General features: G+C 58.7%; 2 protein-coding genes across 3 annotated transcripts in view; one reads left to right on the top strand and one right to left on the bottom strand.

Annotated features, from left to right (window-relative positions):
- Positions 1–17,339, top strand: part of LOC103901792 (zinc finger protein 385C) — a 54,227-nt gene extending 36,888 nt beyond the window's left edge. The window contains exons 2-8 of the mRNA XM_009282736.2: positions 5,259–5,401; positions 10,424–10,534; positions 12,852–13,023; positions 13,843–14,172; positions 15,816–16,003; positions 16,228–16,341; positions 17,115–17,339. Of these exons, the coding sequence (XP_009281011.2) occupies positions 5,259–5,401; positions 10,424–10,534; positions 12,852–13,023; positions 13,843–14,172; positions 15,816–16,003; positions 16,228–16,341; positions 17,115–17,339 (1,283 nt within the window). The remainder of the gene's footprint in view (positions 1–5,258; positions 5,402–10,423; positions 10,535–12,851; positions 13,024–13,842; positions 14,173–15,815; positions 16,004–16,227; positions 16,342–17,114) is intronic.
- Positions 17,340–20,352: 3,013 nt separating this feature from the next.
- On the bottom strand, positions 20,353–22,662 carry NKIRAS2 (NFKB inhibitor interacting Ras like 2). 2 transcript variants are annotated; one of them, XM_009282714.2, is made up of 4 exons: positions 22,504–22,662; positions 22,161–22,238; positions 21,997–22,063; positions 21,390–21,586 (listed from the first exon to the last, which is right to left on the bottom strand). In XM_009282714.2, the coding sequence occupies exons 1-4, from the start codon at positions 22,595–22,597 to the stop codon at positions 21,490–21,492; spliced, it is 336 nt and encodes a 111-aa protein (XP_009280989.1). In that variant the 5' UTR covers positions 22,598–22,662; the 3' UTR covers positions 21,390–21,489. The 2 variants fall into 2 exon arrangements, with proteins under 2 accessions (XP_009280981.1, XP_009280989.1); XM_009282706.2 differs by having other exon boundaries at positions 20,353–21,586; positions 21,997–22,238.
- Between the last annotated feature and the right edge of the window lie 7 nt (positions 22,663–22,669).

Raw genomic sequence — 22,669 nt, 5'->3', positions numbered from 1 at the left:
CCCCATGTCGGATGGGGTGTTTGGGCATGCCTGGCGGTGTCTTGCAGGCTCCCATGGGCACACTGTGCCCTGCACCTGCAGTGGTGGCAGGGAAAGCTGGGATTTCTGTCCTTGGGGCTGGCAGCAGGGGACTGCTGATGGCCCGGAGTCCGTGTCCTTCTGGCTGATGCGTAAGGTGGAGATGCTGGTTTGATGGCAAGTGTATTTGGGTGAAGGCTGCTTGCTCACAAGCATCCCCCGGTTCAGGTTTGTGGTTCTCGGCGTGACCTTGTCCTGCAAGCTGGGCTTTGCTGTGGGCTGCTTTCTGTTCAAACCGTGCGTGTAGAGGCGGCGGCCGTGGCTGTCGAAAGCTGGAAATAGGAGGATTTAGCAGGGTGGTGCTCACAACGGGCACTGTCCTCACGTTCCCAGGGAGGCTGGGAACCAGTGTCAGTGCCAGAGCACACTGCACAGAGCAGCTCTGCGGCCTCTGGGGGGTTGAGCTTGGCCCTTCCTTTCTGTTGGGCTCCACTGGAGCTGGGTGGGATGTAGGCTCGGCCAAGGCCAGTCCTGCTGCAGGGACTGCTGTGGCCACAGAGCAAGCCCGCCGTGCCTGGGCAGCCACAGCATCACTGTCTCCAAGGCCAACAGATCTGCTGCTCTGCGGTCCAGGTCAGGTTTGCTGGGTCTGGTTGCTCTGGGAGTCCGAGGCAGGGCAATCTGCTAATTACTGACGTTCCTAAAGCCGGAGCTAGAGGCACTGGGGGTGGTCTGGACCCCAAGCAGTGCTGGGCCTGCTCCAGTGCTGCGGTCGTGGTCCAGCGTTGTGACCAGGTGTTGCTGCTCTTCTCCTGCCGGCAGCCTTTGGCATCACGAAGCGCACACACGTGTTTCTCAGAGAGTCTCCTGGAAATAGCTGGAGTGAATTCAGCCGATGCTTGGCCAGAGACAAAAGCTTTAAAGCCCTGGGTAAGGAATTTGAGACACCACCAAAATTTGCTGAGAACACCTACCAAATGGGAGGGAGCCAGACTGCTTCTGTGTGAATAAACAGCTCCCGTCTCCATCTGTCCTGTGCAGACTCTGCGCCAGATGCTCTTGCGAGGCAGCCGGCGTCTGCGGAGATGGGTCCTTGGCAGATTCTCGTGTTGGTATGAAAACCCACAGCATTGTCCCTGCCACTTTCAAAGGCGTTTCTTGGAGGTTCACACATATGTAGCGTTAGAGCACAACAGTTGCTCTGATCTGCCTCGCAGGGGACCTGGGAGAAAACCTGCTGCAGATGTCTGTGTAGTTGCTGTGTGGAGCAAAGAGGTGGGGAGGACAGGATGGGGACAGTGGCCAGGCACGGTCCTGGGTAGGCTTGGTTAAAGGAAGGACTGAAACACGTCTTTAAATTCCAGGGGACCTCTCTGAGAGTCGTGTGCCTGCAGGACAGGAGCTGGGCTGAGCTTCGGAGGGCTGGGAAGGGGCTGAGCTGATGGCTCCGGGCTGAGCCCCAGGCAGGGGATGTGCGGCACTACAGCGATGACGCCGCGTGGTTTGGCGCCTTTCGGTCAGGCCTGGATGCTCAGTTAAGAATGGCTGTGCACCCTCCCTGCGGAGCTGGGGGGGCGAAGGGACCCCCCAGGCTGCAGCAGCTCAGACCCGACCATCGCTCAGGACTAATTCAGTGACTCGGCAGGGAGGATGCCCCCGCGCAGCAGGGACGGGCACAGCAACCCGACTCCAGCTGGCTGGCACGTGGGATTTCGGATCAGCTCAAGTGTATCCTCAGCATGGCTAACCCGAGAGCCTGACTGGGGCATGGGGCAGCACCTGCGGTGCCCTTGGTGCTTGTGCCAGGAGCACGGGGCTCCTGTGCAGCCCTCCTTGCACCAGCCCTTCCAAACGCTTCACAGAGCCCCGAGCGTGTCCCGTCCTGGCAGGACCTGTGGGGCTGACGCTGCAGTGCCGGAGCAGCCACGTTTGCTGCAGGGGTTGAGGCCCCTCTGCCAGAATGGGGGGAGAGACAAAGACAGCACTGTGGTGGGGGACGGCCCCGCTCCGGAGCTGCAGACCGAGCATCTGGGGATGCCATTCACCAGCAAAGCCCACCCTGCTGGTGGCCGTGCCTGTCACCTCGGGTAAGGTCATGTCATTCTATCCAGACCTGGGGGCTCTGCCACTCTCCCCAAAGCAAATCCCCTTAATTGAGTGTCTAATTAATACCTAAAAATACAGCCCGCAGCTGCTGCCGGACTCTGCCCTGCAGCAAAGGTAAGGCAGGAGCTGCAGCAGTGTGGCCCCATAACCTTGGGAAGGTGCCCCAAGAGCATCGTGTGGGTGCCCCGTGCCCTCGTGGGGTGCTGTGGTGTGCCGGGTGGCTCGCTCCTCGCCAGGGAGCTCTGCTGGTGCCGGGGCTGTGGTTGCACCACTCGTCTGCCCTCTCCCTGCACGCGGTGCTTATGCTTTTGTGATCATCTGAGGTTCAGGCAAACTGAAGCTGACGGTGCCTTTGTCCCCATGCCGCGTGACTGCTGTCCTTTCTCCCCTCTGTAGCCGGGGACAAAGAGCTGCACCGGCTGCCGTTTGTCCCTTCCGCAGCGAGCGCTGGGTTTCCTCCTTTTCCCAGCTGCAGGCGTGTGGCCGCACCTCGCAGGGTGCCTGAACAATGATGATGCTGTTGGAGGCTTTCAGCCCTTTTCCTGCTCGCACGGGTCTTGTCTACTTCAATGGCAGAACCGGGAGGAAAAGGTCCTGCCCCCTCCGCAGGGTCCTGTCTCAGTTGGGGTTTCTGGGCTCTCTCCTGTCTGTGCCTGTTTTACCCCTGGACTGCAGACCCAGCCCAGAAATATGTTTAATCCACCAATTTGGGCTCAAGGACGTGCCGAAGCGGCTTGGCGTATCGCGTCCTCAGTGTGTGGGTGGCCCCCAGCCACTGCAGGCAGTGGCCGTCCCCGGGAGCCCATGTTCTCCCCCCAGCACTCCTGGGCCATGTGCCCTCCCAGCACAGGAGCTTCTCCCCGGGCAGCAAACTCCTCGGCCACGGGGCTGCACAGCAGCAGCCAGGTTTTGCCGGCGCGGCAGTGTTGGCTGAGCTGCAAACTCCCTTTATTCAGTAACTGATGACGGGGGCAGAGGCATTCTCCCACCCTCTTGTTCCTCCCAGTGTTAAATGTAATATATACATATTTTTAAGGCCAGTGCAGTCTGACTGCCAGTATGCCAAAGCATACTGACAAAGGCAAGTGGAAACCCTTGCAATCTGGCCCCAAATGCCTATGTTGCAACCGCTGCTCTCGCACAGGGTCACGGCTGCGTGTGTGGGCTGGGGGGGTCCCTGGGGGCCGGCTCCCCGGGCGCCGGCCCTGCCGTCTCAGATGATTTGATGCAGAAATACTGTTTCACGCCTCAGAAGGTTAATTATGCATCGTTCACCCATTTCTGCTTGCTTTTGCTCCCTCCCTCGTCGCTGTTGCTATAATTTTATTTATTTATTTTCAAACAGTTTCACAGATTTCCCTTCTGGGCGACTCTGGAATTAACTCGATCGATGCACGCCTGATGAAGCAAAATGTAATTTTTCCCTGGAGTCAGGCCTGACTCAGGGATGGCTTCAGTGCTGCTGAAGAGCTGCCCGTGTGCACTCTCCCAGAAAGAGGTCATTGTTGCCCGCAGGGCCCGCACGGCGAGCTCTCGCTGCTCAAATTCAGAAAATCTTTCAAACTTTGCATTTCAGATTTGTATCTCGGCTCCTGCACAAGCCTGGTTTCTGCCAGCGGAGGGTCGGGTGTAGAGCAGAAAGCAAAGCACTGCGGGAGAGCAGCACCAGCCCACTGTCGGACCGGGGTCCTCGTCGCGCGCAGCCGGTGTCGGGGCATGGTGGGGCTGGAGGGGGGCGAGAGCCTTGGCGCTGTCCCAAAGCAGCACCGGTGATTATGGCTCCCCGACAGCGTTTCTGCTGCGGGAGCACCTGAGCCCCTCGGGCACCAGCCGCTTTCGTCCTCCCACGAGGGACTGCTGCTGTTCTCAGCACTGGGGGCAGGTAGCGGGCTGGGGTAATGCTGCACCGGGGCAGCCTGGCTCCACGACCGCCTTTGAGGTGAAAAAGAACCTAGAAATCAAAAAAAAAAAAAAAAAAAAAAAAAAAAAAAGGAACGTTGGCCTTGTCCTTTTTTCAGGCGGAGGCACAGGGCTGCCGAGGTGGGCTGGAGTAGGGAGAAGGCGTGAAGCCATGCGAGATGCGAATGGGCTTTTCTGGCTCACAGCGTTTTGAAACTTTTTCTTATTTATTGTATTTTATTCATTCATTTGTTTATTTTAACTTTTCCCCCCTCCTCGCTCTCAGAGCTGTGCATGGCTGCAGGAGCCCAGCCCGGGCCCTCCGCGGGTCAGTGGATGCTTTCCCAGCGGGGGGGATGGATGAGTCCGAGTGGAAAACCGCTGCCCTCGGGCTGCTGAGCAGGGCGAAGCACTGGGTCAGGGAGCGGGCTGGAGACAGATCCCCCGTTTGGCCTTCCTTCCTTCCCGGGGGTGTTTTCTTTTTAAACAGAAAATTATTAATAGCTCCAGGCTATTTTTAGGTGGCACGCTGGAGCTCGCGGTCAGTTTGCGGGGGATGATACAAGGCAGGTGGCAGCGCCTGGCCAGGGAGCGGGCAGCTCTAGTGCAGGAGCCGGTGGGTTGGGGCGGGAGAGCCCGTCCCCGGGGGTTTCCACCCAAAATACCTGTGGAGAGGCAGAGCTGGGGTGCCCACGTGACTTGGATGGTCCCAGGGGTGCCCAAAATTCAACACCTTTGCAAAGCCGGGGCGGTGCCATGGCAGTGGCTGCTCAGCCCTGTGCCCCCCACCTTGCACTCGCAGGGTTGCTCGGGGCGAGGGTGCTCCTTCAGCTGCTGTCGGCAGCCAAAAAAGCACCGGCCCCGGTAAGGAAGGGCCCCTGTGGTGCTGGCATGGGAGAGCTAGGGGTTGTGTGGGCTCCCATGGGAGATCCCGGGGAATGGGCTGTTTCCCTGGGAGAGGTTTTGACACCTTTCAGAGGATTCAAAGCGAACTCCTGCGCATGTCAACGCTCTGACGCAAAGATGGCTGCATTCGGCTTTGAACCGGGATGCCAGTTTTGAGCCCGAAAGGCAGAGCGGTGCCTGGGGCCACGCTGGGCTTGGGACCTTTTGCTGAGGAGGGTCCGGAGCCCATGGCAAATTGCCCTGCGTGCCGTGTCCCCGCGTGCCGTGTCCCCCCACTGCGAGCAGGGGCCACCAACGCTAACGCTGCTCTTTCCCCTCTGCCTGCCCAGGTCCCTCCGGACACAGCAGCCCCCTCTTAGCATCGTTGCCTATCCCCGGCCGTCCCCTTCATCCCCCCTTGGACATCAAGCACTTTCTGACCTTCAGGCTCAACGGGACGTCACCACTCAACCTCTTCCCCAACTTCAACACGGTGAGTCCCTGAGGGCGGGTGGGCATCGGCTGCCAGATCCCTCCTCCCCTGCAGCAGTCCCTCTTCTACACAGCACCACTCCTTGAACCCCGCCAGATAATTTCTGGCTTAATTACCGGGGTATTTGACTGCTGGATGCTAGTGCAACATGCCCGCCCTGCCCTTAGCTCAGAGCGGTTCCTGCCCAGCCATCACCCTTATATACCAGAATTAAAAAGATGGCTCATTTTAACCAAGATCAATTGGATTTTGCTCCTGGAATAAATAGTAATAAAGTAGCTCTGGAGAGCAGTTCATTAGTTGAAAAATAAATAAAGAAAAGGAAAGAAAGAGAGAGAAAGCGTATAAAGATACAAGGAACGTGGCTGGTGCTGCATGGCTGCAGGTGTTGGGCAAGCCTGGTTGCTGTGGGACTTCTCCCACCGCCCGGTTGGGCTCAAGGTCCCCAGCCTTGAACCACCGTACCAAGTGCTTGGGTTATGCAATTAAATGTGTCTTCTCTAGAGATGTTCTGTTATACATCTAAATTGACATGGATGCAGCCAAAGACATACGACAGCGTCTCGAGCGTGAAATGGCATTTTCCCCCCTCCGTGCTGCTCTCCCCAGGCTGATCTCAGCCTGGCTGGGGTCTCCATCCACCCGGGCAGCGCCCTGTGCCTCTTGCTGATGGGAGGGATGGGATCCACTCCAGGAGCCCTTCTCTTGTCTTGCTTTGGGTCCCTGCCCTGGTGTTTCAGCCGCCTGGGATTCCCCTGGGACCCGGCTCCTGGCATTGCTGAGGAGCAGGTTTTGCTCTGCCGAGGGGCAGAGGCAGTGGGGAGTGGGACCCAGGGCTGCCCCCCGCCTCCCCCCACAGAGGCAGGGTAGACGTTTATGGCTTTGGTAAATGCCTGTTTTTTTCCCTCGTGAGCCTGGAAATGGGACTTTCCTGAGCTGCCTCCCCACTCGCTCGCTGGCCTTTTGTAAGTGGCTTTGAGATTAAACGTGCTCGGAAGGTGCAAATTATCGCTGAGATCTTCAAAGACGGCCGTAGAAATTAAGTACAGGATTCCTGTTGCTGTTGAAGGGGATTCAGACGTCTAACTCCTTTAAGCTCTTTTGAAATCCCAGCTCTAGCCTGTCTCTCCCCTGTGCTAACAAGCAGAAACACAGGAGAGGATGATTTTTTTTTTATGCTATTAAGGTTGCTGCTCTTTGTCTGGGCTCCTGTTTTTAGTCGCTGGAGTCAGTAGCTAACTTGAACCAGATCCCGTTGTTTGTTCTGCTTGGCTCCTGCGTGCCCCCGCCTTGGCACGTGTTCTCCAGAGTTGTGTTGCTTTAAAAAAAATAATAATTTGGAAAATGAATCTCTTGCACTTGCTGGAGCCGCACAGCTTCGTCATGCTGCTTCTGTGCTTGGTGGGGACTCCTCTGCCCCAGAGGATGAGTCGGACACGGGGATGGAGATGCTGGGGGAGGCTGTCCCGGCTGTACGGGCACCTTGAATTAATTGCTCTGAGCTCAGACCCGAGTCTGGCGCGTGATGTTAGCTGAGCAAAGCCAGGCCTGATCGTCCAGGGGTGGAAGCTGCCCCTTCGGGATGCGTTTGTGCTGGAGAGGTGGCTGAGGCTGGGGTTGCGAGGGCTCAGCGTCATGCCCGGGCAGGTGGCTTTGCAGGGAGCCAGAGCCGAGTCCCTGTCCTCGCAGGATGCAGGGCTCGAGCATCGCCGCGCCCTGGAGCCAGGCTGGCAGGTCTTCGTTTCTCTGCCCAAGTAACCATGATGCCAGGTCAGAGATGCCACCTGGCAGCTCAGCCTCAGGGGTAATTTGGGCGGGTGGGAGGGGGCATCAGTCAGGGTATTTTACCTTTTGAAAGAGCTGCTGTATCTGAATTACTATAAAAAGAAATCAGAAGGTTTGCCTTTGCTTACCCAGCGTCGCTGGTGATGCTGTGCAGGATTCGGCGTTGCCCTGCAGAGCAGGAGCTGTTTGCAACTGCTCAGCAGAACACTTTGCACTTTGAGCAGGTCACAAGGCTCTCACGAACCCAGCAGATGTTTTACTCCGGAGCGAGCAAAACCTTTCCAAGCTGAGCTCTCCTGCCACTTAAAGCAACAACAACAGGGAAAAAGAATTCTAACGCAACACAGAAGGCAGGTTTCATGCTTGAAAGGCCCTTTCCAGCTCTTGGGATGTTGCAAATCCCCAGGACCCAGCAGCGCCTTGCAAAACCACGGCAGGAGATGCAATCCGAACTGATGCTGCGTCCCTGTGAATTCCCGTTTCTGACCTCGGTGGCCGGCAGGGAGCTCAGCACAGGGATCTCTATTTATATCTGTAGGAACATCCAGCGATAAATAAAGTAATGTGAGTCAATAAGAATTGACTATAAAGCTGAGATCTTTATTCTCCAAGTGTGCGGTGCCCAAAGCCTACCTCTGCTGTTGGGTCAGTTCTGCTGGAAACCACCGGGAAGAGCCTCCACCCACCCGGCTGCGGGCACCGGTACGTACTGCTGCGGCACAGACCCTCACCGGCCCCAGGGGAGAGCTGCGGGGTCTATAATGATTCCTTTTCCCATCTGAAATAGCAATGAGTGCATATGTTAGGGAGAAGTTGAGGGTACGTTTGTGTTTTCATTCGGAGAGAAGCACAGGGGCTCTCAGGTGGCATCCAGGTGTTGGAGCTGCTCAGTGCTGTGTGCCAGAGGGAGCTGGGCTGGGCTTCCAGCAAAGCGCCCCGCGTGCTGCAAACACGCCGCGCTCGCCAAGCGTGCTCGACAGAGCAAAAAGCGGCTGTGGCGAGGGGTCACTCAGCCTCCGCCGACACCGTGCAGATGGCACGCGTGCCCCTGGGTGTGCTCCCGTGGGGCTGGGCACCTGAAGCCTTTTCAGGATGCAGTGCTTGCGTTTGCTTTGGGATAGCAGGAGTGGTGATGGTCCCCAGCTGCACCAGCCTTGGCCGGGATGCACGGGGCTGGGGCGAGGAGCCAGGTTTTGGGTACATCGGCCAGCCTGGCCCCGGGGAGCTCACAGCTGCTGCACCTGCACAGGGCAGAGCAACAGGGGCTTGGCAAAAGCGCAGGGGGTGTAAAGGCCCAGGTCAATGCCATCACCTTATGCCCCAGGAGGATGAGGGGGTGTTTTGCTGCGGCCGCCAGTGCCACCACCCCGGAGTCGGTGCTTGACCATGGCCCCGGCGCCGCTGGCTTCGCTGGCAAGTTCAGGTTCAGGCCAGGATGGTCCCTGGCCGCCTTTGCATCCTTGTGCCAGCATCTCCCTTTCCTGTGCATCCTCCTCTGCCCCCCTGCCCTGCTCCTGCCGCAGCGCTCGGGGGGCGGATGAGCCCGTGGGAGCCAGCAGGGCTCAGTGGGAGCCGCCAGCCGGGCCCCGGCAGCTGACGCTGCTGCGAAGGTTAGAGCCGTTTTTCTTTTCTTTGTGTGGAAAAGGTGGGTGTTTCCTTGAAAACGAGTGCTGGCCCCACTTCTGCCCACAGACTGGCAGCACGGGAATGCTGCCTGTAGCACATTGCAATGTTTGTCGTCAGGGGGGGAGCAGCATCTTTGCCATCTGTAGCTTCCTCCAGGTCTCCGCCGAACCCCAAAAGCCTCTTCATTTATATGCCAGATAAGTGAGTAAAATTTCGTAGCAAACAGGCACTTCATTAATCACCTGCTTTTACCATTCTGCTCATTCCTGGAAAGGAATTTGGGGTTTTGATAATGGCTCTGTTGTCCAGGCATGTGCCTCGAAGACTGATGCACCTGTCTCAGCAACAAAATAGCTTTGCAGAGAAATATGATCGCCTGAAAACCCAAGGCTCTACTGACAGCAGGACTCAGATAAGATAATCTTCCTATGCCACAGGGTAGGGGAACAATACTTGCATTATAGATTATAGCCACGCTCAAACAAAGAGGTTATTCTTATTTTTCCCCCCTTAATAAATGCATTTTGTTTAAAACAATTATGGCTTTTCGAACAAGTTTGCTGCCTGGGCTGAGGAATGACGCCGAGTCCTGGGAAGAGGCAGAAGCGCCAGGGGCTGTCATCAGCCTGCACGCATCTGCCTCGCCTGCAGCCCCCGCGCGCTGCCCCACCATGAATGGCCTCGTGGAAAGACACGGCTCATTGCAGATAGCTGGAGCTGTTCTGTCTCCGCGCACACGCCTGGTGAGATACCAGGGGCTGCGCAGGCTTGCAATTTGTCAGTCTTGTAATTTGATTAGAGCAGGCAAAGTGCATACCTGACCGGGAGTGGGGCAGCGGGGCAGCCCGGAGTGGCTTTGCACGGGCACCATGCCTCGGGCAAGCTGCACCCGCAGCTGCAGGCACCGTTGTCCGTCCTGCCTCGGCCCCTGTGTGCGCTGTGCAGTGTCCCGTGGGCAAGCAGCAGGCATGCGTGGCTCCGCTCACGCCTTTGGCTTTGCACAGGGATGTTTCAGCTCCCTGATGAAGAGCATGTGGAGGATTAATGGCCGGTTGCTTGTTTTGATCGCCTCTGCCCCCTTTTTTGGTGGTTTCTGCTCCTGCTAAGTGTCTTGGAAAGCTGCCCTGGCACTGGAAGGTCGAGGGCAGCAACTGGGAGCTCAAACAGAAACAGATAATTTGCCACCTGTGACACCAGTGTCTGTGGTGGGGGGAGAGGGGACGGGGGGGACACGCAGGGGAGCACGGTGGGGCTGGGGAGGACAGGGTCTGCAGTCTATGCCCCTGCAGTGGCCTCGTCCCCTCTGCCAGACCACAGCAGGCGTTTGGACCCTGCAGGTTTGTTTTTTTCAGGGATGGTTTAAAAAAGACAAGAACAGGCATCAACGCAGCACATGTTGCCCCGTGCGGGAGGTGTCTCCATGGCAGATGGGGCTCCTCTGCCGCCCCAGCCGCTCGCTCCTTCCAGACACCAGGCGTGAACTCTGCCGGTGTTTGCAGTGGCTCCTCAGCGACCATGGCGGGTGCGGGGGATCGTTGAGTCGCGGTGCCATGCCGGGGCAGCCGTCACGGCATGGCACCCAGCCACCCTCTGCCTTCCCTCCCCTTCCAGATGGACCCGGTGCAGAAGGCGGTGATCAGCCACACCTTCGGCGTGCCCACCCCGCTCAAGAAGAAGCAGTTCATCTCCTGCAACATCTGCCACCTGCGCTTCAACTCTGCGGTAAGCGGGGCCGGCGAGTGCAGGGCTGGGCGGGCGAGTGGGGCGAGCGGGGCTGGTGCCAGCGCCTGCGGCTGAGCAGGAGCATCCCACGACGGGGGCACCACACGGCCGCCCATCGCGCAGGTGGCAGCTCCTCGGAGCTCTGCCCTCCCGCGCTCTGCGCCTGCCCCGGCTGACGTTTCCACCGACATCTCCCTGCCCATGGGCCCAGGCGCTCCTGGGGCTGCCATGTCCTCTGTTTGCCATGCTGGCTCTTTCTGCTCCTCGTCGTTTTGTCTGGGTCTGTTCCTTGCTGCCTTGGTCTCGGTGTTTGCGCTTAAGCTGCTTTATCAGCCCATGCAATTCATATCTGGTCCTTGGGAGCTGAATATAATCTTCCTTGCCTTGGCTTCCTAGAGCTCTGGTGTGGCAGGTGGGTTTTTTTTCCCCAGCCTTTTATTCTAAGTAAATCAACCACCTTGTAGAGGGGAGGAAGGAAACATTTATTGATCCCGGTGGTAATGAACTGCACACAGCTGATCTTTTGCAGGGAAAACTGATAAAAAGGTTTGAAAGGGAATTCTTGCTCAAAGCCAGCAGGAGAGGGACAGGGGTTTGCAGGCAGCAGGGCTGGGAGTGGAGCGGCAAGAGCCTCCTCCACACGGGCAGCAGCTCGGAGCCCTTCACCTGGGCTGGCCCCGCTCGCACCGGCACAAGTACATCTGCTCCTCTGTGCCACTGCTGCATGGCGTGCAGGGCAGAGGTGGAGGCAGGAGTCTCCCGTGCTCAGCCCAGCCCGGGCACACGCATTACCTATAGAGCTGCCAGCCTGGGAGCATCCCCTGGCCTCGGCCGTCCCTTCCTGGGGGAGCGAGGCAGTACTGAGCCCCTGTACCCACGGGAGGATGGCCCCGAGCGGAGTCTCATCTGCTGGAGCTGCCTGCGCGCTCGGTGTCTGGCAGCGTGGGCTGCCGGGAGCTGCTCTCGTGTCCCCCGGGGCGGCTGCGCCTGCCCAGATGTTGCGCCCCGGCCAGGCTGGCTCTGCCTCCCGTGGAGGTGCCGTCCCAGCCTGGCCGAGCTGTATCAGCAGATCCCGGGGCTGGGTGCTGCTCTGCCTGCAGAAGTCAGCATTTCTGGGCTTAATTATTCTGCTCCGCAACAAGCGGCTTGGGGAAAAGCACCACTTTCCCGTTCCAAGCTGCATCCCAGCTGGAAGAGCGGTGCCGGGAGAGTTGGTCCCACCACACGCTCCTGCTGCCCCCGCAGGCACCCTGTGCTGCTCACCCCCACTCTGCCAGTCCCTGCCCGTGTCCCCCCCGAGGTCACGTCTGTGGGAGAGCACGTCCTGGCGCAGACCCTCGCACGCCACTTGTATTTCTGCGCAGAGTGGCAGCGGTGCCAGGTGACCTACTTAGGCTGCAGTGCAGCCCCGTCCCAACCCCGTTATCTGGGGGAAGTTTATTGTATTTGCTAATGAGGCCCCGCGCTTGGATGGGCCTTTCGCTTTCCCACGTACCCGGCCGTTGCCGCACAGCCCCAGACACCGTTCCCAGCCCTTGGAAAGCCACGGGGGGAGGGAAGGGATGCTTCCTCCTACTGAGTGAGGGAAGCCTCAGCTGGCCTCTGAAAATGCCGTGCAAATTAATCCATGCTGCTCAGTGGTACAGTGTCTTAATTCATATTGGATTTAGTTTCCATAAATTGCTAAACTAGTTGTTTTTGGGGACAATGTGGCATTGTCCCCGACAGCGGAGTACACAAATGTTCGGGTGATTTTCTTTTGTGTATGTTTTTATCAGTTTGGTGCAGGCATGAACCCATCAACATGCACTTCATTATTCAGTATTCACTGGGAGAAAGGAGCCCGTGAATGTAAATTGCATGTTAGACACCCATTAGGTTACAATGGGAGACGTGTCCTCCCCACCAACATACTTCTTTATTTTATTTTTACAGCTAGCAATTCATTGTACGTTTCTGAAGTCATAAATTTTGCCTGAAAGCTTCTTTTAAAAGTGACTTGATGCATTTAATCAGAGCAGGGTCCTTATCTCGGCCGTGCAATGCGGTGATGTCTTAGCGAAGTGATACCTCGGCCTGAATACATTTGTGTGCAGAGCAATCTGGCGGGAGGAGGAAAGCAGCTTTGTGCTACACCCAGCCAAAAATACCACCTCCAAGGTGGCCCCGGGGATGAATGTCACCAGGGGAGGTGGCTGCACTGGAAACGTGTCCGAGCGGCCACGGCCTGAGGCTGACCCCTTCACCCATCCTCCCTGAGTCCATCCGTCTGTCTGGCCATAGCACCAACACGGCCGTCCCCATCTCTCCTCCCCAGAACCAGGCAGAAGCCCACTATAAGGGCCACAAGCACGCGCGGAGGCTGAAAGCCATCGAGGCCACGAAGAACAAGCAGAAGACGGCAGGGGCTGCGGCGGTGGCCGCCAGCAGGGACTGTGCAGCTGACTTCGACCCCAGCCCCGAGGGCAGCGGGGAGCCCGGCAGCACAGGTACGCGGGCAGGGGTGTGCGGGAGGGTCCCGCGCCGGCAGCCCGTGACACCATTGTGAGTGACCTGGCCGGTTCCTGGGCCGTTTCCGGGGGGGGCGGGGGCGTTTGTGTTCACAGCCTTGCCGTGGCTGCAGCATCCTGAAGAGCCCGATTAAATCCCGACCCGCAGCAGCTTTGTGTCTGAGCATCCCACCACGGTCAGCTGCTGGTCGGGCTGAGGAGGGCTGCGATTAGTGCGGCATAAATGCCACCGCAAGCATTAATAAATGAGCTTTTGTGCTCCGCTGGCGTCCCCAGCATGCCTGGCTGGGGGCAGCGTTACATGAAAGGGGTGGAAATCCAGCCCAGGAGCCTGGGCAGCTCACATCCCTGGGGGGAATCTGGCCCCCCACCCATTCGGGGGAAACGGCGGGTGTTTCCCCCGTGATTTGGTGTCTCTGGGAGATGTTCTGAACAGCTGCAGGAGAGGAAGCGTTCCCTGCCCATGCCCTGATGAGGGCTCGCACATCCCCAGGGCTCTGCCCCCATGCAGGGACGGGGCTGGTAGGAGTCAGATCCCCCTGAGCCGAGGCAGCGCCTGGAGCTCACCTGGGCTTTTGTGCTGAGCCCGGCTGCCATGAGCTGCAGATAAAAGCGGGAATGGGAGAGACCTGGGGAAGAGCCAACCTCAGCAGGGATGAACGTGAGCAGACGGTGCCTGAGATGGTCTCAGGGAGGAGGGTGGTGCTCTGAAACCCAGAAAACCCGTTCAAGCACAGAGAACTTTCCCTTTCTGCCCATTTCTTTCTTTTTTCCCCTCTTCCCTTTCCCTCCTGCCAGCTCAAGACAACGGCCTGCAGGAGCCAGAGGGTGAGTGCAGCAGCCTGGGGCTGACGCCCAGCGCCGAGGAGTCGCCTGCGGAGCTGTCGGGCAGCGTCGCTCCGCTGGGCTCCCCGCCGGCCTCGGAGCTGTCGGAGGGCACCTCGGATGCCACCAGCATGGCCTCCTCAGCTACGCAGGCAGCCGAGGTGCAGGCAGCCGAGTCGGGCAGCAGCGTCAGCTCAGCCCCCGAGAGCGAGAAGGAGGGGAAGAAGAGCAAACAGCACCTGTACTGTCCCACCTGCAAAGTGACCGTCAACTCCCTGTCCCAGCTGGAGGCTCACAACACCGGTAAGGGCATCGCCTGCGCGGGGGACGGGTGGACGGGCGCCTCGCAGCTCCATCCTGGGCTCCGTGCAAAGCCCCGCCATACCCCATCACCAAACAGCCTTGCAGGGAAATGGCGAGCGTTAATGAATGTTGCTTTAATTAAAAAGGGTTAATTAAGGTGGCTTGCAAAGATAAGTGGTGGTGTTTTACCTGTGCTGCAGCTTATGAAGTGAATTTTAGCAAGGTCAAATGCTCTCTTATTGTTCATGTCTCTTAATTAGACATTTTCAGATACATTTAATCAAGTGATTGGAGGCTACTTTATATTCCATTGCAGTTTGGCTTTAAGCTGATAACAACCTGAGTGCCAGTGCCTCTTTCAGACCCAGGATAATCCTTCCAAAAGCAGCTTGGTGGTTTGGGCTCGTGGTTGTTTCGAGAAGCCCCTTGGGAATCTAACGAGCTTCGGAGCTCAGCAGCAAGCGATGGCTCATCGGCTGTGCGTGGCAGCCCCCTCGGGGCAGGCAGGTCTCTGGGGCTGGCGAGGGTCCCCCTGCAGCCTGGGGGTTGCTGGAGGGCAGGAGGGGGAGGCCGGACCCCCCCGGGGCAGTGGCGGGCAGCAGCAGCTGCGGTGTGGGGGACCCCCAGCGGGGTCCGCGGGCTCTGCAGTGCCAGCTCCAGCCTTGCCCCTTTCTCTGGAGGATGCTAAACAAGGACAGGCACCCCAGTTTTAAGGGAAGGGCCTCCTCTTCCCCAGTTCGGCAAGAACTGGGAACCAGTTCCCCCAGCCCCAACTGCCTCCCGGGGCAGCAGCAGCAGCCGTGCACAAGGGTCGGCTCAGGACACCGCTGCAGCTTAGCTGCAAACGTGTCCTTTTGCTTTTGTCAGCTCCGGTTACAAATTTAGGAGCTGATTTGGGGAAAAAGAACGAACGAACAAACAAACAAACAAACAAACAAAATGTTTGCAGGCTTGTGTTCCTCCATGGCTGTCACACGGACTCGGGCTCCTTGCTTAACGCCTTAAAAAATAGAATGAATTAGCAGTGGCTTAAATTACTTGCCCACCCCCACCCTGTCATCCCCGTGCTGGCAGGGGCAGGACAGAGCGCCCTGTCCCCAGGTGTGCGGGGATTTCGAGTTCCTCCTTCCCTGCCTCCTGTAACCCTGCTGAGCTATTCCTGGCTCTGCGACCGAATCATCTCTGACCTTGGGCACAGCTCAGATGCTGCAGCACGGCGGGCGATGTGTGCCCAGCTCTGCAGACTCTGCTAACACCCGGGGACAGGCTCCAGGCTCCAGCACATGCTTAAAATAGCAGTTTCTCCAAAGGTCTGGCACATGGAGGGGGGTGGTCTCCGGGAAGCTGAGCATTTCTGGTCTGCCTGCGAAGCGCAGCTGGCCACGAGAGCGTGGCAGGGTTTCAGAATGGGCTGCCACATCCCCGGCAAGAGTCCGGACTTGCCAGGCAGCTCCTTGTCCCATCTGCCTGCAAGCGCTGCCGGGCACAGGGAGGTGGTGGGACCAGGGTTCCAAGGGAGCAGGGATGCACAGCCCTGCGGGTGAGTTGCCCAGACGGCATCCTTCCTGCTGCCACGGCACTCGGCACGGCACTGGGTTTGTTTGCAAAGTCAGTGTTTGCTGAGTGTCCCCTCTGCCACCCAGGTGCCAAGCACAAGTCGATGCTGGAAGGTCACAGCACCCAGATGCGGCGAGGCCGAGGCAAGCTCCTCTCCCGGGCAGGGCACAAGTCCAAGCGGATTGGCAACAAGGGCAGCATCAACATCCAGAACAAGGCGTTTCACTGCCAAGTGTGCGAGATCTACGTGAACTCGGAGACCCAGCTCAAACAGGTGATAATGCCAGGCCTGGCACATACCTTTTCCCTGGGAATGCAGGGGCACCGGGCGCGGGCGTGCAGACCCCTCTCCACAGGCACTGGGGCCTTGGGGGGTGGGTACCTGACAGTCCCCTGTGAGAAGGTGATGGGCATCCCCTGAGGACCTGAGCCGTGCGGTGCCGTGGGTCTGCCCTCGCTGTCCTGGCTCCGGGTGATCCGGCTGTTTTCCTCTCCCAGCACATGAGCAGCCGGAGGCACAAAGACAGGCTGGCGGGGAAGCCGCCCAAGCCCAAGTACAGCCCCTATAACAAGCTGCAGAAGAATGCTGCCCTCGCAGTGAGTATTCTCAAGGTATCTGTCTCCCTGCAAATTACCCACCCGGTTTGCTCTCCGAAACATCGTTTGCCATGTTAGCCATCTCTTGCAATAAGAGACACAGGGGCTGCTTTTCTTAAAGCCTCAGTTCCCATGATCACATCTAACCTGCTCCCCTCGGGGAGGGCAGGCTGTAGTGGTGAGAGGGGTTTCGTGTCTTTGTTCGTGGGAAGGAAAGCACGGGAATAACTTGTGAGTCCTCTGGCAGCAGCATTCACAACTGCAGCATTTGTGATTCTTCCACCTGTTTCGCGATTTCTGAATGGGAGAGCTGTGATGGTTGGGTGCTTGAGGCTGGCACGGCTCAGTTAATCCAAGTCGAAGCATTTTGTTTGCAGAGACACAAGCCTCCCTGTCTAGTTTAGCAGAGAGTTTGGCAGCAAATGTCATCCCAGGGCACCAGAGGAAAGCACTGATGCAGGGAACGGACCAGCCATTGCAAAAGCCAGGGCAGGTCTCTGGGTCGGCATGATGGGGCTGAGGATCTCCCCGGGGAGGTCATCGCGACTGGGGCATCCCTGCGTGCTCTGACCCATAAGCAGCCGAGCTGAGGGGCCGGGGCTGTGGAATGGAGTGCGTGTTGGGTTGGGGCCAGGGGCTGCGTTTCCTGCAGAGACGTGCTGAAAACTCAGCTGAAAGCGAACGTGGGCAGGGGCTGATGCGGGGCTGCCTGTCCGGCCCAGGGAGCTGGGGCTGGGGGCTCTCCTGCAGCCGGGTGCCTCACGGTGTCTCCTCCTTCCTCCCTGCAGTCCAAGCTGGCTTTGCAGAAGCATCTCACCAAAACCCTGGCAACCCGCTTCCTGCCGAGCCCGCTCACCGCAGCCGCCGTCTGCGCCATGCCTGGCCCCCTCGCCCTGAGACCAGCCGCTGCCACCACCCTCTTCCAAGCCCCGATCCTCGGACCAGCCCTTTTCCGAACGCCGCCAGCCCACGTCCGCACCACGCCGGGCCCCATCGTCTTTGCGCCCTACTAGAGCCGCTCACCTGCCGAAGGTCCATCTGCCGTGGGGGGCTGCACGGTGCGGGGCGGCGCTCCTGGGCAGGCTGCTCTTGTGGCTGGTGGGAAACCATAGTCGTAGACATCAACCCCGGCTTCTCCTTTGCTTCGAGCGGGCTCCTGCTGGAGCAAGATACCCCAGCAGAGCCCAGCCAGCCCCGCCGTGCATCCCCGCCACTCCTCCCGCCCGTGCCGGTCCCGTGCTCAGCAGAGCCCATCACACGGCTGCGTGGCGCAGGGGAAAGGATGGTGCCAGAGTCACCAGGACCCTCTTGTGTCTCGTGGGCAGGGGCTGCCTGTCCTTGGCCTGCTGGTTTCTTGTTCATCACCCTCCCAGTTACCAGACTGGAAGAAGAGGAGCTGGCTGGTCCCTGGGGGAAGGAGCATCCTTCTGGCCGGCCAGTCCCTGCCAGCCCAGCGGGAAGGGAACTGCAAGGGGAGTCTCAGCCCAGCTTATACTGGGAGAAACGACCCCAGCACAAGCGGAAAGTCAGCAGTTCCCCTCTGGGACTGGGCTGGCTGTGCCCTCACCAGCCCCGCACTTGCCCATGCTGGCTGGGGGTTTCCATGCTGCCCACCAGCCCCCTACACCCCACAACCCCCTATGTCCCACCAGCCAAAGAGCCCCCGCTGTGGCGGGCACCGGCCACACTGACCGCATCTTCACTCCGAAAGCAATAGCCGAAGCCCAGGGCCGGCGCCTCCTCCCTCCGAAAGCACACTGCCCCTGCCCTGGCCCCTGAGAAGCACACAACTTGGGCATGCGGCTGGAGACAGGCTCCGCTCCAGCCCAGCGAGGACAGGAGAGCCAGGCTGCCCAGTCCGGGCTCTCCGAGGAGGTGACCCTGTGCTCGGCGCCAGCTGTTTGCCTCTGTCCTACCCGCGGTGGACAGCCCTGCCCCTACCTCCCGGGAGATGCTGTGAGGCTGAGTGAATGTCACTAAAGCACTTTCGGTTTTCCAGTGAAAGGCAATGCTGCTGCTTGCCTGCTGGCCCGCCGCCGTGCCCGGCCGTCCAACCCCATCCCCATTAGGAGCTTCCAGGGAGTTACTGATGACTCCCAAAAACAAAGGCGTCCCCAGCAGCCCAGACAATCGGGTACGAAGGAGCAGGCAGCACCTGAACCTATGCCTGGCGCTCTCCGTGTGATGCTCCCGTCGTAGCCTGCGGAAAGCCGGGCTCTGGAGGGACCCTGAAGCCGTAGCTCTGCTTTTCACTGTGCTCAGAAAGCCCAGCGATGACCTGGTCTGAAAACTGTAACCATGGCGCTCCGGGTTCCCAGCGTGCTGCTGTAAATAGAAATATGCAGGAAAGTTGCAACCCAAATGGACCTTACGCTGGAGTGACAACCCACCCCGATCTATGCAATCCAGGGGGAGCAGCTCGCCCACCGCATTTGCTGTCTGCATTTTACTTTGGTGCTCATGCTGTCTGTACAGCCAGGAGTGGTGGTCAGAGCAGAAAAAAGCAACGCAACACTTAGCTCTGTGCAGACGATTTCCTTCCCGTCCCCTGGCCCAGGGTGCTGGCTCAGAGACCTCTGCTGTGGCCCACGTTCGCTCCCAGCCCTTGGGAAGAGGCAGGTCGGTTTGTGCACCTGGGAATCCACATGCACAAGCACACACGTCCTACATCTTGGCTGTAAGCAATGCCTGGATTTCAGGAGGATTTTGCCCAGTGCGCTCCACTAATGCTCAGGACAGGGTTCCTGGCAACGGGAGGTGAATGGGAACCGGCCAACAGGTAACTCACACAGCTGAAATGCTTCTGCTTCCCAGAGCTGGCAGAAAGAGCTGGAGCCTCAGGAGAGGGCAGGAAGCCTGCACAGAGGGAACGGGGCGGCACAGAGCCGTACGCCTGCGTCTGGAGGGCCTGTTTCTCGTGCCATGGGCAGCACTGACCCACGGTGCCACTGCTGCACTCCTGCCGCAGAGGCCGGGAATGCGAGGGAGCCCCTGGGTACGGATTCATCTGCTCAGGGCATCTCCTCTCCACCCCAGGGAAGGAGGGAAGCGGGGAGAGGGCACCAGGAGAAGAGCGAGCTTGTATGGAAGGCTGGGGGTAGAGACAACCGAAATGTCTTACAGTGGTGGTGGGAGACGTGGCTTGGAGAGCAGCTGAGGGAAGGAAGGCTCCCAGCAGCACTGGCTTTGGCAGGGACAGGGAGATGGTCCCACAGCCCAGGGGACACATGTAGCCTGGACCCCGCGTCCCACAGGACAGGAGCCTGCACTGGCTGGGGCCCCCGGGCGGCAGGAGGGACACAGCTCCGACAGCATCACAGTGCCAAGCAGCCCGTGGTCAGCCCAGCTCCAGCCCTCCCCCTGCTCATCTCACTGTGCTCTTCCCCAGGCCGCTGCGCCGGCCACTCCCAGCCCTGGCCACAGCAGAGAAGGGGAGCGTGTCCCCTCCTGCAACATGCCCACCAGCCTCGGGACCGTGGGGAGCCGGGAGCAGCCAGCTGCGGCCGTGCTCCAGTCTACAGGAGCCACTTGGCACTGGTGGGTCATTCCCTTGCATTTTGTTCTAAAAAGCCTGTGCTGGAGCCAGCAGTGGCTGCTCCTGTCACCCCTCTACCAGTGGAGTCCTAATACACTCCTACACTTGGCACTTTAACCCCTTGAAAGCCATTCCTTCTAATAACAATAATACTGCAACGAGCTGTGTAAGAACACGCTCCCTCTATCGCATCCCCCCGCCTCCAGAAACCCTCCCTGCTCCTGTGCTATCCAAAGCATTTACTGCCTTTGACTTAGCATATGCTGTACTAGGTAGTAGGGCATAGTCCATAGCGCTCAATAACGTGTGCCCCTCTGTAAATAACCTTGGAGTGATGTGAACAGTTTGATTCAAAAAAAAAACCAACAAAAAAACCCACAAAAATGGAATAAACAGACTCTAGGGACTTGGCCAGTACCCCTCCTGTAATGTTCATTGTATATTTTTTTGATGTACTATAACTGTTGGGAAAAAAAAAAGGAAAATATTTTGATAATCGAATCTCATCGCTTTATTGTGTTACTCAGTAAATAAAAGGAACAAGTATAAACAAGCCAGGGCTTTCTCATCATTCTTTTTTTTTCCCCTCAATCCAGACTAGCTGTAGGGAACACGTGCTGCTGGGCAGGACCGGGACACCTTTCCCTTGTCTTGTGGTGGTTCTGAGAGGGGAGTCAGCACCGTGACGGATGGGCAGCGAGAGCTGCCACAGCCCTAAGCATCAGGGTGCACAGGCTAAGCACAGTCCCAGCTTCTCCAAGGTCATGACTGAGTCTGCACTCAGTAAGAGGAGCCTGCAGCGTGGTGGATGTGGGCACCCTGCCCTCAATGACAGCATCTTGCCCTGCTCTGCACTATGCATTCACTGGGGCAGGATGACTGAGTATTTCTGCAGGTAAAGGAGCAGCGGGCACTGCCAGGTAAGGGGCAATCTGCCAGGGAACACTGCAGCACCGCAGAGCCAGCTGGGGTAGGACAAGGGAGAGCTGCTCTGACAGTGGCTGGGCTGGAGGCAGGGCCGGCAAATGGGCTCTTCTCACATGGTATCAGTAAATATAAAACGGAGCAGCTGGAGAGAGAGGGAATTGTTTCCTCTGGCCTGGCTGTGCTCAGCCATGGAGCTGATCCCCACCTGCTGGCCAGCCCCGTGCTGTGCCTCCCCTCTAGCAGCCTACAGCCCTCGGGTCTGCCAGCCCGCGCCTGGAGAGCAGAGGGACGTCACTCAGTGAATTCTGGCTTTCCTGTAGCACCTCCAACATCTGTAGGGGCTGGACAGCGAAAAGAGCAGTCTCTGCCCCAGTGCAGGGAGATAGGTCACCTCTCTCATCCTCAAAGACCATCCCCAGCCCTGGGACGCCGATTCCTCGTGCCACCGTGCTTCCCGCAGGCTTTACAACACCAAACAGGCTCAGCAGGAGGTATGTGCAAGGGAAATAGGGAGGTGAGGAAGACAAGGTGGCAATGGAAGGGAAGGGAAAACAAGGCTCAGCCATCCATGGATCCGCTGCCCTTGTTCTTGCGACTCAGGGGAAAAGCAGACTTGCTTTGTGGCTGTGTCATCTTACTGGCCAGGTAGATGAACGGCTCGATCAGTGTACGCCGGTCAGCCACGGACACCTCCCACAGCTTCACCTTCTCACCCTTGGCCCAGTGCTGGGCTGCGTCATGGTCCACCCGGCGCTGCTCCTGCAGGTCACACTTGTTGCCCAAAACCACGATGGTGACCTGTTCAGAAAAGGGTGAGAAGAATCCCTGAAGGTACCAAATGTAGAGCTAAATGGTGCTGCCTGGCTCTGCCTTGAAGGCCCTTGGTGCCAGGCCCAGTCCTGCAGCTAATTCCCCCTCCATGCTAAGGCTTTTTAAAACACACCACATTTCCCAGCACTCCCTTCTGGCAGCTTCCCCTCCTGTTCAGGTCTGTGTGTCTCAAACCAGCCCCAAAGTGGAAGGGCCTGTTGAGCACTTGTACACTCAGAAAGCATCTCAGGACAGTAGCCAGTTACAACTGAGTCTTACGGAACAGGGATCCCTGTCACCATCTTGTGACAAGCTAGAGAAAAGGAGAGTCTCTGGGTGAGAACTTGAACGAGGGGAGCAGATCCCACCCTGCAGCCCCTTTCCCCTGGGGTACTCACCTCTTTCTTGTCTTTGGACTTGTCAATCTCCTTCTTGAGGAGCTCCACCCGCTTGAAGGACTCCTTGCTGTCAGTGCTATAGACCAGCACGTAGCCGTCCGTGCAGGAGAAGCAGTGCTTGGGAAGCTCCAGGCCGTCCCGCAGACCCCGCGTGTCGTAGAAGCGCACCTGCTCGCGCACCCCCCGGTCCGTCTCAATGGAGCCCACGTAAATGTCCTCCTGGGTCTCGATCATCTCAGAGCCTGCCAGAGAGGTGGGCAGGGGAGACATGGGCCCCTGGCCAGGGAGCTGGCCCTGGCACAACCCAAACTGCCCTGCAGGGTGGCCTGGGGCAGGCCAGCGAAGTCTCTCCTCCACCCCCACCGCTGTCGTGTTTAGGGGGTCTCCGGGTACGGCCTTGCCCAAGGGGGCCAGGCCCTGCCCACCTGCAGCACGGGGCTGTCTGGCAGCCAGCAGCGCAGCCAGGCCTCCGCCAGGCTCCCTCCCCGTCCCTCCCCGCAGACTCACCAACCACATGGTTCCCGTACAGAAGCTGCTCCAGGATAGACGTTTTCCCGACGGAGGCCTGGCCGCACACAACCACCTTGCAGCTCTTCCCCATGCTGCCTCACCGAGGGCCGCTGCAGGAATCCGCCTGCGAAACACGGCTGTCAGGGGAGGCCTGCGGGCCGGG

Source organism: Aptenodytes forsteri, unplaced genomic scaffold (genome assembly GCF_000699145.1).
Source record: "Aptenodytes forsteri isolate BGI_AS27 unplaced genomic scaffold, ASM69914v1 Scaffold492, whole genome shotgun sequence".
Lineage (NCBI taxonomy): Eukaryota > Metazoa > Chordata > Aves > Sphenisciformes > Spheniscidae > Aptenodytes > Aptenodytes forsteri.
This window is presented reverse-complemented; position numbering and strand designations above follow the sequence as displayed.

Excerpts from the sequence above, each read along its gene's own strand:
- NKIRAS2 (XM_009282706.2), bottom strand. The coding sequence starts at position 22,597 with ATGGGGAAGAGCTGCAAGGTGGTTGTGTGCGGCCAGGCCTCCGTCGGG. Across the intron at positions 22,239-22,503 it reads GTACGGGAACCATGTGGTTG|GCTCTGAGATGATCGAGACC; the intron begins GTGAGTCTGCGG and ends CCTCTCTGGCAG. Across the intron at positions 21,587-21,996 it reads AGTCCAAAGACAAGAAAGAG|GTCACCATCGTGGTTTTGGG; the intron begins GTGAGTACCCCA and ends TTTTCTGAACAG.